We start from the raw sequence: 17128 nt of genomic DNA, 5'->3' as shown, positions 1-17128 counted from the left end.
TATTTGAATATTTAAGGAAAATGGTTAGTGATTCACTTCAAAACACGAATTTTTTAATTCAGCTACACGTTTGTACGGTAGAGGTGTGGTAAATTTCCGACCATTTTCAACGGTGCGGAATAATTGTCACGTAATTGTAATTTGCATACTTCCATTGGTGAAGAGTTTCAAGTTCAGTGGCCAACGTTCAACAGGCATATTTCAATAGGATCGTTGGTATTGGATTCATTTGGTATGTAGCTATTATCTTAGTAGGTTTAGTTTTACTTCTTTTGTTCCTTAGCCATAATCAAGTCAACTGAAACATATGATTTTGAACTAATCGATTTATTTTTGTCAACTTAATTTGTACGTACAGTCCTGACAAGCTTACGGAAGATTATTCTATGCTTAAGGGTGAGTTTTTGACTAATCGAATGGACGTAAACTCAATTTGAATATTTAGTGGAGATAACTAGAGGGATGATTGTTATCGCCTCGAATTTCTAATAATGTGCGACGTTGTATAGTTAATTTTAGCGAGGTTTCTGTCTATCATTACACAGCTGAATTGATGATGAAGGAAACTTGACGTTACGATACATCAGTCTTATTTCCGCAACATTGCACTAAATTGCTTCATTTTTCAGGTATGTATTAGTTCCGCAACATGGCGCAATTTAGGTAGACGGATATCGTGAATTATTAAGCTTATTTTTCTGTACGTGACACACCTGAAATGACAAAAGATGCCACGAAGATCAAACGTACTTCGTACCAGGTACCGCTAAGGAATTACGTAAACTCAGCTTCAAAGGAAGAAGCGACGTGGTACGCCAAAAATACTCCCCAGAATAGAATTTTCAAAAATGTGACACTGTTACTTCACGTAGCTGGAAATGAAGGTTGCGGATCGCCTTAAAGTAGCTGTAAGAGTGCGAGAACAGAATTGAAGGAACGTAAAATCTGGAGGATGTCACATTGTACCAAATTTGTCAACATTATTTCATACATTTTCAACTTCCTGTTTCTCTATTTTCAAAGAAAAAAGGAAGTTATTATAATTACCCCGAAAATGAAAAGTCGAGTTTTCACTAGACTTCGACGCTTCCAGATCTAGAGAATCACCTCCAATCATTTCCAGATGGACCTCTCTCTGTGTGAGTGTGTATGTACGTATCTGAACAATTTCTTTACCGACGATACCTCGAGAACCAGTTACCGGATTTCGATAAATTTGATTTCAATCGAAGCGGCTTTTCTAAACTTAGAACTAATCAGATCTGGCTTTGATTAGCTCAGTACTTTTCGAATAATTACAATTACATAATTATAAAAAATGAAATATAAATAATGATATCTCGAGAACGGATCAAAGGATGCGAATGACAATTGGTGCCACGCGGTTTCTTGAATCGCTGATAACGAACTTGACATTGTCCTTCCAAAGTTTGAATGGGGACGTTATTGGTATCAATCACATTGTTATTAGTTAGACTCGAAATGAGTTTGAAGGTGCAACGTTCACTGGTCGGCTCTTCGTCAACCCAAACCCGCTTGGTTCAAAGATATTCATAAGTATTTTCTCACCACAGGCTTCAGTTCTTCGAACACGTAAACGAGATCGCGTTCAATCTGTAGTTTTTTTTATCTATTTATTTTCTTTTATAAATAGTTAACAAATAAACAAGATTCTTATAATGTATGCATCATGCCTTGAAAAAGGCACGCCAAGTTTCACGTACTAGTATAATGTTTTTTTTCTCTCGTTTTTCAATAGCATTACATAGCAGTTGCCAATCCTTTGCTTGCAATCACATAGCGGTAGTACGGTTTGGTAGCACACTCATAGTTGGATGTCAAAATAACACACAACATTCCTTGCTCACATCGCGATCGGAAAACTTTATCAATTTTTGACTCGTCTGATCGGCACCGCCGTATTTTATTTGTAATTCGAAAGTATGTTTATGTGTGAGTTTTTTTTAATTTTCTTCATACTCAATTATCACTTATAGTTGGATAAGTTTAGGGTTAGTCTGAACCCAGAGTAGCAGCATTGTGATTCCTAAGAGATACGAAAACTGAGGGTCAAGTTTCAATCGTACGTTTATAGTAAATTGACAGACATGTACTTGGTGATAGTGCGTGATTTCAATCTTTTCGTACGAGGTGATTATATGCATACATTTTTGATCAGACATGGTGTTTTTGTGGGTAATGACCACATTTTAAATATACTTGGCGAAAGGTTTTCGCACCGGATGTTCTTTCTGGAGGGATTATATATACGACTCTTATACCACGGAGTCGAGTACAAGTGAAAAGTTTTACTAGGTAGGGTCTTTCGATCATGAGTTTCATCGAAGTTTCGGCGATTGGATTCTGGCACTTGGAACAAAACTGAGTAATTGACTACAAACCAACTAATCTATCTCGATCGAGATAAAGTGATGAATGCTCCGATGTCATAAGACGTCTTCTACATTTTTCGAAAAACTACCGTGGTGTCCAGTTTTTTCATAATATTTCAAGAGCCTATTTTTATAATGTACCTACCATATAGTATTAACCTATTTTACATATTTCTGTTATCGGATGATGAAAGACTGCGGTTCATTTTCATTTTGAAAAAGGATAAATTTTGGGAACGCCACGGAAGAGTTCTCGGTTATTTCCAATTGTTTGCGAAAATTTATCCGAAACAGTCGATAGTATAACGGAGGAAAACTTTGCATTTTACGCAGGCCAACATTGTGCATATGTGGCAACACTCGGATTGAACATAATCAACGCTTATGATTACGGATATGGCTAAACTTGTTTCCTAGCTGTGTGGCGAACACAGAGACGTATGAAAGAAAAAGTTTGAAATAACGTATCACTGATACTGTTTTTCTGACTTGTTAATTTTATTCTAATATTCTCAGTTTAATGAATTCAAACCAATTCACAGTACGTGCAGTGCAATTCATGTCGGAAACAATACACAGTTTGTAAATTATTTAAACAAGAAATCGATGTGTCTTTTATCTCACAAATCATACGTATGAAAGAAGAGATTATTAATTAATACTCAAAAACAAAAATTCAGAAAAAGGTTTATCTGCATGATTAATACTTTGCATCATGGTCCCTGATGTAAGGATATGTTAACTCCGTATTATGCGAATTTCCACGTGATTTATCACGCAGTACTTACTTGCAGAGACAAGAAGGAGCTATTGCAACATTTTTTCACTCACGAAAACAATTAAAAGAACAGTAAAAAATTGTTACAATTCGACGTGTTAGGGCAACACAGGAATCATGTCTTTGAAATAAAAGTATGGCTGTAATAAAATTCGCGAGTTATATCACGTTTGGCTTTGCATTTATGTCGCAATAAAGATGGCAAAACACTGAATAAATTTCCAATAAGTTTTTACACGGGTTAGGAAAAACCATCAACATACAGCAATAGCCTAATGGCTGAAGCTTTTTTAGTTGTGTCGATACTGAAACATTGATCACTCACGGAAAGATAGTCGCGTTGTTATCTTTATCTGTCTTAGCTCAAATCACGTTTGCACTAAAGTTGTCACGAAGGTAGTAGTTTACTACATTTATTTATGACCTAGAAGATAAAATTACACCGAAAGGTTTCTATAAGATGGGCTTTTGTACTCGTGGAGCATGCCAATTGGTAACGGTTAGCTCAAGGTACGTACAAAGTCATTTAAGTAAGCCGAAAGGCTGTCATTAGAAGATCTTAACAGGGCGAGTACACCAGAACAACTAACAGTTGTATCATTCGTATCCGTATGGACGAGATTGGAGGGCTTATATTCAATCGATTTTCTAATCAAATCTTTGACTATGATTTTCCATTTTTCACAAGAGACCAACACAACGTAATATGAGGTACTAGAAATATCATGATTCTTGTTATTGGAAAGCCATTTCTCAAATTCTGCTTACTAAAAAATGCCGAAAATGGATCACTTGTTAAACTGCCAAGAGGGAAGAAGTAGTTGCGAATAATGAAGAAAGAATTCATTCAATTTTTTTGTCTGCCTCACTTCCCCCGATCTTCCCTACTATAGAAAATCTAACACTGTATTAGCTGTGTACAAACTATAGGGAAACATGAATAAATGATTTGATAATTGATTTTCGCATCAATAGATTTAGACAACGGGAAATGGTAGGTTCAACAAGAGCCAAAAACCTTCGATTTTTCAGGATTAGCTTTAATATAAAATATTGACCGAATACAGAAGTGACAATTTGATTTACATTACTTCTGACAAAACACGAAGACGCAAGTGGCCAATATTTTGTCTACCTGATTTTCTTTCTTCGATGATCTATCGCTACTGTTCGAAGTAAAAATGAGCGCCCTACGGCTGTTCTACCTGATCCTTGCTGTTTCGGCATCAATTCATGCTATCACATACGATGTCACCGTACCAACAGAGTGGTGGCAAACAAACGTCATATATGAAATCTGGGTCGAATCCTTCAAAGACAGTGACGGCAATGGAAAGGGCGATTTGAATGGTAAGCTAGCCTGTTTGATCAATAAAGAAAACATTTCGGTTTGTTGATTATTTCATAAATATGTGGGTTGAAGGAAATACAGTTTTTCTGGCATTAATTTTTTTAACGATACTCCCACAATCATTACACAGGTATCAAGAGCAAATTGGATCACTTCGTCGACATGGGCGTGACGTGCATTTGGCTGCCGCCGATATACGAGACTCCCATGGTTGACAGTGGCTACGACATTTCCAATTTCACTGCCGTGAACTCACTTTATGGGACACTTGACGATTTCGATGCACTGATAACTGCGGCCCATGAATTGGGACTCAAAGTAATCATCGACTTTGTTCCCAACCACACGAGTGACGAGCACGAATGGTTCGTCAAAGCGAAGCAGGGCATCGAACCATACTACAGTTACTACGTCTGGAACAAAGGAGTTTATTACGGCGACTATCTTAGCTATCCAAATAATTGGTTGGACGCCTTCAACGACGGCACCGTTTGGGAATGGGTCGACGAACGCGAAGCTTATTATCTTCATCAGTTCAGCGTGCACGAAGTCGACCTCAACTGGAGGAACCCTTTCGTGATGACGGAAATGAAGGTAAAACTTAATTTCCTTTCAATAACATCTGTTAGTGTAAGAGGCAGGGAGAATTCATCTGAAATTTCATGACTTTTCAGAACGTTCTTACGTTCTGGCTTGATCGTAACGTAGATGGCTTCCGTATCGACGCTGTGCCGTACTATGTAGAGTCTTCTACTTTGGAGAACGAAACTAGGTCCGACAAAGATGTCGATTCAACCAATTATTTCTACCTGAACCACACCCAAACAAAGGATCAACCAGAAAATTATCCTATCGTGAAAGAGTGGAAGGAACACATAAACAATTATACAGCCTCAAAGGGTAACGACAAGGTTCGGTTCATCTGCACGGAAGGATACTCTGACATTGATTACGTTATGAAATGGTATGACTACGGTGATGACTTTCCATTCAACTTGAACTTCATTAGAGACGGAGATATCGCTAATGAAGCTGTTCTAGATACAGCGGAGGACATCTACAACATATTCGTCAAATGGCTGGACAATATGCCGTCGGGTAAAACATCTAATTGGGTGGTGAGTTATAGGTGCATTTTTAAATCTTCGTTCCTTCAATTTTATATGGTCGGTGAGTCTTATGACTCATATGCACGTAGTTAGGGGATCACGACTTCTCTCGAATCGCCACACGAATCGGACTGTACCGAACGGATGGGCTTCACATGTCCGTACTTTTGATGCCTGGTGTTTTTACTATGTTCAATGGCGATGAGCTCGGTATGACGGACACATATCTTACGTGGGAAGAAACTATTGATCATTCTGCTTGCAGTACAACCAATACAACTTACTCTCTGATCTCGCGAGATCCTTGGCGCACTCCTTTCCAATGGGATAACACCACTTCTGCCGGTTAGTATGCCCCGTTTTCATTGGTCAAAGGTAGTGACTCTACTTTCTCGATGGCAAGTCTTTGTACTCGAGCCTCCTTAAAATTTATCTGAGAAATTGTATTTAGATCGACAACTTTCAGGTTTCTCCACAAACTCTACTCCTTTCCTCAAGGTCAATCCGAACTACTTGACGGTAAACCTTGCCACTGAAAAAGAGGCGGATTTCAGCCATTATAAGAATATTCAACAAACTATCGCTCTGCGCAACACCACCGTATGGCGGGAGGGAACGGTCGACGTCGAACTTATTGAGGATCAGGTGGTAGGTATCGCTAGGCAACTTGACGGTGAGGAGCCGATAGTTGTGTTGATAAACTGGGAGAATTCCACCGTCACGGTGGACTTGGATAATTACTTTGACGGTCTGCCCGACGAGTTGTCACTCAAAATCGCTGATATCTATTCCGGATTGAGCGCGAAAATTGGGTAAGTTCTCCATTTGTTGCTGAGAAGTGTAAGTAATCGAGTTTTCTGGCGAATGTTCTTTCATTATTCACCTTTTAACTTTCAGAGATACGTACAGCAAGTCAAGTATAGAACTTCCCGAATATGGCTCAATGGTCTTGCTCGGGACAACTAGTGCTTGAGATTCATCAACCAGCGAAATTCCCATCGGAGTAATAACTACGAGAAGTATTCCAAATTTATTCCAAGTTTCAATTCAGTTGCCGCCAAATAAAGACACATGTATGAACCATTACTTCAGACGCGCATGGCTGTTAATGCCTCTCCAATCACAGATCACATTTTTTTTCTCACAGAATAAGTCCCCGCTTTTTTCCACGAACGGTCGTGACTCTGTTTTTTGAGTTGCCTGTCTAACAGCAAAACTAAGAACGGTTGTCAAATTTACGATACTGAGTTTGAAAATTCATCCTATGATATGAGAAATTTACAAACAGTATCCATTCGTCGTTGTTAGGTGATCGTCGCTTTTTAAAACTATCGTCATTTCCTTCAATTTGTGATAAACGTTCCGATATGATCATGCATCTAGCGTTATGTTATTTTATCATTCTACTCATTTCAATCGCTAATATTCACGGTAGACTGAAAACATCGATCTACAGACGGAGACGGAGATGCCGAGTCAAATATGGGCTTAACACTAATAAAAATACTAATTTCCGAAGCTACAAAGTCAAAAAAATTTGCATGTCAGATTTTTTACAACTCACAATCTCTTATTTTGTCTAGACGAAATGTTTTGTAACTTGGAGAAAACCAAAGTTCTATGGTTTTTATCACTTAAATTCAGCAGTATGTTTAGTAAATTCCAAATAAAGTACAGAAAATGTATAGCAAGTTTACAAATACAATGCATTTACTATATAATTTCTTAAATTCAAAGTACGCTCCAGCGTTCCTCCAACCAAGTTGAGCGAAATTAGGAAATTTATATGCAAATTCAATGAGAATGCCTAGTAATTCACTTTATAACACGGAATTTTTTATTCAATTACACTGTGGTACAGTAAAATTTTGGTAAATTTCCGAACACTTTTAAGAATGTGGAATAATTATCATGTAATTATAGTTTATATACTTCCGTTCGTGAAGAGCTTCAAGTTCAACGGCCAACGTTTTTATAATTTGAATAATCGAGATAAAAAATATATATCTTGCCTTACAACAAGAAAGTTTCACCGTAAGCAAAATACTGAACCCTCTGTATAGAAATAGATTATATACGAATATTGTATACAGTACATTATGTATCACTTGCAGAACAAATTCAGTGTCTCGTCAATGGCGAATAAAACTTGGAGGTTTTCCCCATAATGACACCCCTTCCCCCCGCCCGTACATAATTCTGTCCATATAATTGTCAAGATGTTCCTTTATCACTATAATTTAATCATTTTCGAATACAGTTTTAACCGACGATGTAATGAATTGCTGGAAAGATCGTCTGCTTCAAACCAAAAATACATTTCAGTGCTAAAGTACGTACATAAGTCGCTCAGTTTATAAGGAGGTACGCTACAGGCGGAAACTGATTGTGAGTGGATACTATCGTAAAGGACACCAGAATATAGACGAGCTTATGGAAAATTTCTCATACCGTTTCATATTCAAAGAAAAATTTATCCTCAATGCTAGTGGCACTGTGCGAGCTCGGCGCGCACACCGTGCCTTGGACGGTATCAGCGATGTTGACCGACAGAATTCTGAAATTGACATCGTCGAAATCCATGGTACCCAGGGCGAATTTTTGATACCGATTGGTCAGCATCCAGTACTCTTCGTGCTCAAATCCGGGCTCAGACCCTTCGAATATTTTAGCAGCGCTGGTAAATTGCAGAGCCTCGTCGTCCTCCAACGGTGTACCCTGAGACAGTTGAAAATTGGCTGTAATACGAAGCGCTGAATTCTGATCGGGGTTCTACTCACCACGTACTCTGTAGCCAGAGGATTTGCCAGGTTCCAGCAAGCCACTACCAGACTCGAGGCCAAGGCGCCCATAAGGACCCCGGACTTCGAGAAGACTTTGACAAGCTCTTGCGACGGCAGCGTAATGTTGCCCTTGTAGTAAGTTACACTGCTGTTCTTCGAATTGTGCAAATCCTCGACTCTTATCGCGTAGTCTGAGTAGGAGGACAATGGTCTCAGAAGAAGATAGTCCTCGTCGATGAATCCCGGGGGTGGTATCCTCACAATGGAAGTCCCGAGTTCCAGGGTGACGTTCTCGCCGGCAACGCTGAACTTCGTAGCTGACGAGGCCGGGGCATAAACGTCGTCGTTTTCCAGACGCCATATGTCCGAACCGTCCCAAATAACAAGGCCGTAGCCCTCCGGGTCCCCAATGTAAGCCTGAGGAGGATTCTTTCGTGAAAATCGAATTCTTAGCGGCAACGATTTCAAACTGACATGACAGTCCGTAACTAACCCAAGTCTCATCGCAGAAGTCCCCCTTCGTCTCGACGAATTGTATCTCAAGCCGCCCCTTGCTCGGATCTACAGAATTATGGGTCACCTCATGTGGAATATCAATCCGATGGATCACCTGGTCGGTTGTCGTATTGAAGGCGAACAGCTTAGCAGAACATACTTGCTTATCTCCTATCTTCCCGGAGTCGACGAACCACAGCCTGTTGCACTGGTCCGTCTGGAAAAATATTCAATCAGTGCAAAGAGTCGAAACGGGACGATTTGGTACTCACGAAAAGACGAGACACGCTTGTTATTATTTCATCACCACAATATCCTGTCTCGTGCCAATCCCAATTTGGGTAGGGCTCCAGCAACGAACCACCGTCCCCGATCATAGGCGAAACAATTGACAAACTTGGAATTAATAAATCGTTGGAATATCTGGGTGTTGTAACCAGAACTCTATTGCCTGGAAACGAAAGTTCTGAGCTGTAGAAGCAACAGGTGATTATTTAGTCTAGATGTGTTTGCTGCAGATTGTACCTGAGATTTTCTGGAAATCAATTGGTATGATTTTCGTGTAATTGTATTCTTCAGAAACCTGCAACATATGCTCAACAAGTGGATCTTCGGCCGCGTATTCAATGTACTTCCATTCATGGATAGTCGTAAGTTCTGCCGCCAACAACGAGCCAACACATGACAATACGATTGTCAGTATACGAAATGGTCTAGATGGGGTTGTCATTTTATTACGGTTCTTCGATTCCTGCTCCGAAGAGAACTGGAACACATTAGAAAACAGGCTTTATTCGAAACTTGATGGTGCCTATGTGACTTGGCGGAACAAAAGAAGAGAAATAATTCAATCGCATCATCCAATCGGTTTGATCACCTACGTGTTGTTTCTATAGTTACGTAATTTTCATCTAAATATTAATGATGATATGATTGACGTACGCAAACTTAATTCATTGTTATGATTACAGACTTACTCTAAGTGTTCGTTGAAGTAGAGTTTCGTCCGGCTTTAACAAAATTAGCGATCGATGTGCAATGTCGATAACGATGGTTTTGACTACGAAGTTTATTCGTGACTACCTTGAAACCCAGCATAATTTAGTTGAGCGGGCCAAATATTATTGGCACAGCTGTTTAATTTCCGATTGCGTTCTCTTCGCGGAATTTCTGGTCTCTACTAAAATTTCATTCTGCTCCGATGCTTCTTTTTTGGGGACTGAAATTCGAGCGTTGTGTAATCTATCTTAACGGCTAAATGCAAAAGTTCAAATTTAATGTGATCAGGATAATTAGTAAAAGCACAGACACAAGATTAATTCAGTATTCTATCGATCAACATTTATTATTACACTTAACTTAGAATAATATAAATGTGTATATATTTATTAGTCATATCCTGTTGATTGTAAATCTTTGACGGACCAAATCAACTTTCTTTGTTGCAACGGTTATACTCATAACTAGAATTGTTAAATATTAATCAAATTTATACAATTTATTAATCGATATTATTCTTCGTCCAAACTCGCGACACGCGTTTCTATTTAAACGAAGGTCAAAGTATTGTGACATTTTACTCAGAACTGCGAAAAAATTGTACAGCCGTGTTAACTGTGAACCGATAACGGTTGATAGACGAGGATGGTTTTTCCGAGTACTTAACTCACATTACATTGCTTACTTAATTACACCAGCTCTATGCGCCATAAATAGTATAATTTATTAATACAAAAACCTATTTCACTCAACTATTCTCCCTGTATTTACAGGCTTGACCCTTCAATCCTCGGACTGTCCAAATGGGTGCGTGGCTTGGAAACGTGTGGAACGGCATCGGGTACGAACGGGTTAAATTCATCCAGCAGAACAATCGGCTGAAGAATTTGCACTCAGTTTTACGGCCAAAGTCCAACACGTCTTCAACGATAACACGCAGATTTAGGAACTGCAATATCAAACAATGCACCGTCCATGCGTAGCTTTCTCGATTTCATCGTTGACGTCATCCATGATCAATGTAAAAACTATACCCCTCAGGTTTCATTCTGACATGCACGCAAGACACTTTGCAGCGGTAGTGTTTGGTGAACCGCGAAAAGTACGAAATTATGTTAGGTGATTTGGAGAACTTTTCGCGGGGCCTTGACACTCATTGTGGAAATGTCACAGTACTACCACCACTGGTCGCTGACTCCCTGATCGCGTTTATGTTCAGAGAAGCGACGTCACACTTCGTTCCGCGCACCAGCTCATTGATATCGGCAGCCTGGATCCGGAAGTTCGTTTCGTTCGGAGTCAGGGTTCCAACCATAACTCGCTGGAAGGACACCGTTATCACCCACAGCTGCTGATGTCCGTCGGACTCGGTGATAACCTGGAAACAGACAAGTCGTCACCGCTGCCTCACGGGTTGCACAGCATCCGAGATATTCCTATTACCTTGACTCCAGAGGGGAATTGCAGGGTGTCCGCATTTACGGCGATCCTCTCAATGAATTCATCGCCGTATTCATAGTTCCTGCTATTCCAGCAGCCGATCGCCAACTCGGAAAGCAGTCCGAAGTACATGACGCCGTTCTTGTCCATGGCTTCGGCCGCCGATTGGGTGCTCCGTTCGTTTTTAAAGGAGACGAAGGAGCGAGCAGCTCCGTCGGGATTCTCGTGGAAGAGAGAAAAGTTCCTGAAACCAGAGTACACCGGTCAGACCATCGGGTGTTCGTTCAAATTTGGCATTTCTCTTACCTTATAACCGAGGTCGCGACGTAGGACTCTACTCTACTCGCCAGCGAGTGGAAGTACAGGGTTCTGTCCTCGTTTGACTTCAGAGGGCTCAGCGCCATCCCCAGAACGCCGTCCATCAGATCGAAGACTTCGCCCTTGATGGAGAACGTTCCGTAGTTCGGGTATGGGTAGAACAGGTTGTTGTTTATCCTCCAGCTTCGAGTTTTCTGGTGGTCGTACACTATCAGGCCGAACCCAGTCACGTCGGCGACGTAGACAAAGGTGTTCTGACAAAACTGACCTCGCACGTCGACGACCGGGTTCACGAAGAGGGAGCTTTCCTTGACGTGGTCCTCTGGGAATCTGTAACGCGAGAGGAGCTGGTTCGTCTCGAGCGAGAAGACTAGCAGCTGTGGCGAGCATATTTGATTTTCCTCGATTTTCCCCGTGTCCATCACCCACAATCGCCCGCAACGGTCAATCTGCGGGTGTAAAAGAAGATTGATACATTGGATATTGAATATTTCCACACAGAGTTGGATCTGCTGTTTCGTTTTCACGAATATCTCCATTTTAAACCAACATGTACGTCACCTGCATCCTCCAAACGCTGATCAAACCGTCGCAATCACCGGACCGGTGCCAATCCCAGCTTGGATAAGGTGCGATTACCGGATTGTCATGACTTGAAACAACGTTGGTTACGTAGCCCAAGGTTACCGGTACTCCTTGTTGGAATCGTGGTATCGATACGAAAATCCGGGATCCAGTTCTGTCTGTAAATTTGATTTCAAGATGAGTTCAAACGATGCTTAAAACCTGCAAGTCTATGGCAGCGTAAATAAAATCAGTGAATATTTTTATACAAGGAAAAGATGGAACGTGAGTATTAAAAATTCACCTTCCGACCGAACACCTTTTTTTCACTAGCATTATAAAACCGGTTTTTTATTGCATTACTGTAAAACAGCGAGATGAGTGCTGGTATAAATTCCGTCTAGTAGGCAGCAAACAAGAATCAACAACTATCTGGTGAACAAGAATTACTAAGTATAGGCTTTTCGTAACAAGCATTGCCCTTTGATGATGAGATAAGGTGAACACTATATGGTCATAAATGATGGCGTCCATCACGTGAACACCAATCGCATGAACGGGCTCGTCATACCATGTACCTCATACCGTGTTGTACGTGTGCGCCCAATTGAAAACGTAATTTCCGCGGATTAAGCACACCCCGTATATTGGGTATACTCCTCCTGAACCATCCTTGCAAGTCTTACCGAATCGTATGTACAATCGCCTGACCGATACCTCCACTTGTTTCCGCTAATTCTTTCTTCCTATTTTCCTTTTCGCACATCAATTCAAGGACACAGTGCGACCACAGTGAACTCTTAAAAACTTCTAACGCGTTAACTACTCGCTTGAACCGTCTCTCTTCAGACGGTGATAGCCGATTTCCAAGAGTCTCGGTGGACGGGAATTTAGGCGGAATCCACTGTGACGCATCGCTATCTCATTTCCTGTGTCCTTTTTCTCTATGGTTCGAATCTTAGAATGTAGACGGTAAACTTACTGCCGCGATAAGTGTCAACGTCGATGGGCAGCGGTTTGCCAGGTATGAATTCGCCCAGCTCAATGGCAGTCTCTCTCGCCTGGGGAGTTGTAAAAGCGAACTCGAGGGCCTTCCAGGAGTAGATGCTTCGGAATTTGTTATTTGAAGAGTGGGCCCGGACCCCCGAGATGATGAGAATGACAAAGACTGCATGTGAGGCCACTCGCCTAAGGTCCATCATCGCTTCACCTGCGGAAAAAACAGTGCAATTGAGTAATCAATGGTCAGTATACCGTAGCTCCGACAGTGCATAGGTATCATAGTCGTAGTTCCATACGTCCACGTTTACTAAATCACCTAATATACAGCAGTAGGAAAGTATAGTGTGTGCGAGTAATTATACGGCATATCGGGACGACGAGGAACGTCGTAATTTAGTTTCTACTTACATATTATCTTACCTTGTTTTTCTCCCAATCGTAGATTTAAGACGTTGCCGAAATTAAAAAAGTTTTTATTCTTCAAATTAACGTGTAACAATCTGTAAAGAAAATTTTAACCTGAGTACACAATTCGACGATTGATTTCTTGCTTTTGTACAATTGTTCAGTTTATTATTACATATCTTTTCCGAAAGCAGAACGACTTTACGATACGATTTTATGAACATTATGAATCTGAACAGAATAAGAATGGTTTTTTTTAATCGATAACTAATGGCAACAGATGAAAAAATTCTAGTCTGAGATACTTAATCTTTTGACAGAGCCTATAATTCACAAAGGTTTTACACAAAGTGAGGTAGAATAATTTGGGGCGAACATAATGATCCCTAATGGCATAATGCTGTCGGTGTTCTTATATAAAGTCATTACCGAGATGAATTCCGGTAGAGTTTTAGGTGATCAGGTCACATTCGCTGTATCGCGACGTTATTCGAAAATTTGACATGCGACCTAGCTATGGAAGCTATGAATTACAGTAGGATATATCAAACGTCGGTATTATCAACTGAAGTTACATTAAAGTCTCGTAATATTGTAGCGTTGTTGGCCTCGGTGGCTTGTTTTTTCCACCGAGAACGATATTTGAGTAGCTAAGTAAACAAAAAGCGTTGAACAAATGAGAAAAATCGGCGAAGCTCGCAAATTTTTTAATCCTCGGTAGAATTTTTGATCTTCATCGGTTACGCAAGCGAAAATTCGAATTTCCAGGCGCATAAGCGTGAAGAAATAATTTTTTTCCAAAACTCAAGCGGGTGGGCTCTCGCATTGTTTACAATATTAATAGCGAAGCGAAGCGACGGCAGCTCAGTAAACGATGACAAACAAGTTGTGTAATGAGGCGTGGGAGACCGGTTTTTTGTTATATGCCAGGAAGCCCAGCTGCCAAAGAGGCTATCGCAACTGACTAAATATCGTAATACGTAAACGTTTCGATTCGTGTTTGGGAAGATAATAAGTTATCTGTGCAATTAAAAAATTGTGTTTACTTTTTTCCGAACATCGGAATTTCCTTAAGGATTTCCGCTCCTTGGCAAAACCAACTTGATGAGTAACTTGAATGACGTCACTATTCGCAATACATCCCGATAAGGCATCCACTCGCAATGCAACATGGATTTTATCCGATTCCATAGAACTGGGGATTACTTTTAATCCGCTGCATATTCAGACACGTTATCTATCACATGTACAAACAATGAAGCAATTACGTTTGCGCAATTATTGATATACCAGACGCTGCAATCATCCTGTTTGTTAGATACGAATCATCTGATATACTAGATAAAAATTCATACAGTTCACCGTACAGGCGATTGTATAATTTTTGATCTCGTACATCTAATGATTCGTGATTTTCTAATTTATTATGTGATTTTTTATATGTTTTATAGAATTTACAAAATAAATCATGTAATAAATTAGAGGCTGAATTCTTTTAAAATATTATATGATTTGACACGTGAACATTTTCAGTAAGGCAAGATGGTGATTGATGCGTTAATTAATCAGACACGTTTTTAAACATTTCGTTTTGGGAGCTATTTTGGTAATGATCAAAGTGTTGACGATATTGCAAGGCTAGAGTTCAATTTGTGTGAAATTAGAACAAAATTAGCATACTCTGATCTCGAACTGATTTCGGTTATTCAAAGCAGCATATTACCGTGATATGAGGAAATTGTAAAACAGTGTAATGAATGATTAATTCATTGCTGAGACGTAAACGAATTCGAATTCTGACCGAAATCTGTCTAATACCGGTTTAGATACACTTGCAAAAGCGTTGGAATATTTCGGTGATAAAACTGAAAATCATTTAATTATTACGAAATCAAAAAAGTTCACCGTTTAAATGACTATTCGATTATACGGTCGGTTAAACAATTCTACGTCTATACCGACGCTTACCGTAATCGTTAATTGGAATCAAGATTACGCGGCTACAGGCAAATTTTTGGGAAAAAAATTCGCACAAATACGGATGTCAATTTTTTACGAATAAGAAAGAACAAATCGTTCCAATGTGATTGCTGCAATCAATTGCGTTATAACGCAATCAAAGAATGATACATCACGTTTATCATTCAGTGGACTGGAATAACCACTTATTGCGAATAAGCAACTGCAGTAAAGAAGTCGTGATAATTTCTTTCGCGTAACTCATCGATAAGCGGATGGTACGAGTAGAAGTGTTGAAAATTCCACGTAAACCCGGAATCGAACTTACGATTGGGAAATGCGAATTTCACTATAACGATGATGCCAATTGCACTGCGAAGAATTCCTGAAGCCGTCGAAAATCGCGGAGAACTTTACAACGTGCTAATGAAACACTTCTTATCAAGTCTGCAGAACTGTTGTAAACAAAACTGGGTACTACTACTAGGCATAGGTATAATATACTTCTTTTGCCGTAAACTTTCACCGGGACACGATATACCGATTTGGTTCTTTTTCCGCCGTAACAATGATTACTTTTCATGTCAATCCGTCGAACGTTCACTATCGGCAATTTATCGAGACTACGGCCTCACGTTGCTGCTACAATTCACGGTTCGTAATCTATGTTCGCTATTTTCCACAATCATTATTCTCAGATGCGGTGACGTGATGCTAACGCTTCAGCGGTCAATGCTTGACTGTGATTTTGCACGAAAAGCGAAACTCACTGACTCCCAACTCTGCGCTCGTAGTACCGCGGCACAATTAAACTCTGCAAGAGCGTCTCTACGCGACTACGAATGCTTTCCGGAAACTAGAAACCTCGGTATTCGAAACTACTTGACCGAAAATCGTGCGGCATCAAACTACGGCTCTGCCAACTTCGAGCCGCAGTCGATCACTCAAAATTTCTCTCGCTCGCTTACGAGGCCGCATTAACTGTACAAATAATTCGTCACCTGGATAGAAGACCGACACCCATTTTTTTTTATCGTTCAAAGAGGATTCCGAAAACTGCCACAGATTTTTAGAATACTGGTTTCACACCCGGTCAGGGCTTGCGATCGCCAAACAAGGATCAGGGGCGGAGTTTTGCGTACCGGAAATTCCGATGTCCAGCCCAGTCAGACGAAAATGCAAACCAACGTCTTGAGGTCGTCGACGGTCTTCTCTCAGCGGACTCGGAAGCGTTACTGCAGAGTTTGTCTCTTTTCAAAGATTTTACGTATTACGCTTATATACTCATTCTCCCAGAGCCGCGTACAAAGATTGGATGCCTCTTTTTTACTCCGCCTCTGCGCGCGGCACGTGGAAACAGGTTGGAAGTACGATGGTTTATTTAGAGAGGGAAACGCGCCCCCACTGCCGGGGAATTTTGATGATATCATTGAAGCCTGATATTCTACATCCTCGTCCGAGGAAGAAGCGGGTGGGTGTAACCTGCTCTTGAACGTGCAGGGTTTTTCTCGAACGATGCGCTCTCGACCAGC

The 17128-nt window shown here is 40.4% G+C and overlaps 3 protein-coding genes across 7 annotated transcripts; 1 reads left to right on the top strand and 2 right to left on the bottom strand.

Annotated features, from left to right (window-relative positions):
• Window positions 1–4316: 4316 nt before the first annotated feature.
• LOC124297290 (maltase 1-like) lies at window positions 4317–6717 on the top strand. The gene is made up of 6 exons (XM_046748160.1): window positions 4317–4521; window positions 4653–5116; window positions 5197–5640; window positions 5721–5976; window positions 6098–6443; window positions 6529–6717. The coding sequence occupies exons 1-6, from the start codon at window positions 4353–4355 to the stop codon at window positions 6602–6604; spliced, it is 1755 nt and encodes a 584-aa protein (XP_046604116.1). The 5' UTR covers window positions 4317–4352; the 3' UTR covers window positions 6605–6717.
• A 64-nt stretch (window positions 6718–6781) lies between these two features.
• LOC124297292 (major royal jelly protein 1-like) lies at window positions 6782–10014 on the bottom strand. The gene is made up of 6 exons (XM_046748167.1): window positions 9887–10014; window positions 9435–9660; window positions 9182–9360; window positions 8908–9126; window positions 8412–8831; window positions 6782–8349 (listed from the first exon to the last, which is right to left on the bottom strand). Exons 2-6 carry the CDS (start codon window positions 9637–9639, stop codon window positions 8077–8079), a joined length of 1296 nt encoding a protein of 431 aa, XP_046604123.1. The 5' UTR covers window positions 9640–9660; window positions 9887–10014; the 3' UTR covers window positions 6782–8076.
• A 214-nt stretch (window positions 10015–10228) lies between these two features.
• LOC124297291 (protein yellow-like) lies at window positions 10229–16885 on the bottom strand. Of its 5 annotated transcripts, none has more exons than XM_046748165.1 (7): window positions 16739–16880; window positions 13653–13732; window positions 13213–13440; window positions 12228–12409; window positions 11655–12115; window positions 11352–11592; window positions 10229–11286 (listed from the first exon to the last, which is right to left on the bottom strand). In XM_046748165.1, exons 3-7 carry the CDS (start codon window positions 13430–13432, stop codon window positions 11062–11064), a joined length of 1329 nt encoding a protein of 442 aa, XP_046604121.1. In that variant the 5' UTR covers window positions 13433–13440; window positions 13653–13732; window positions 16739–16880; the 3' UTR covers window positions 10229–11061. The 5 variants fall into 5 exon arrangements, with proteins under 5 accessions (XP_046604121.1, XP_046604117.1, XP_046604120.1 ...); XM_046748161.1 differs by lacking the exon at window positions 16739–16880 and adding an exon at window positions 16598–16635; XM_046748164.1 differs by lacking the exon at window positions 13653–13732 and having other exon boundaries at window positions 16739–16885.
• Between the last annotated feature and the right edge of the window lie 243 nt (window positions 16886–17128).

The sequence above is a fragment of the Neodiprion virginianus genome, chromosome 2 (genome assembly GCF_021901495.1).
Source record: "Neodiprion virginianus isolate iyNeoVirg1 chromosome 2, iyNeoVirg1.1, whole genome shotgun sequence".
NCBI classification, from domain to species: domain Eukaryota; kingdom Metazoa; phylum Arthropoda; class Insecta; order Hymenoptera; family Diprionidae; genus Neodiprion; species Neodiprion virginianus.
Note: the sequence above shows the minus strand (reverse complement) of the source record. Positions and strands in the feature narration are given on the sequence as shown.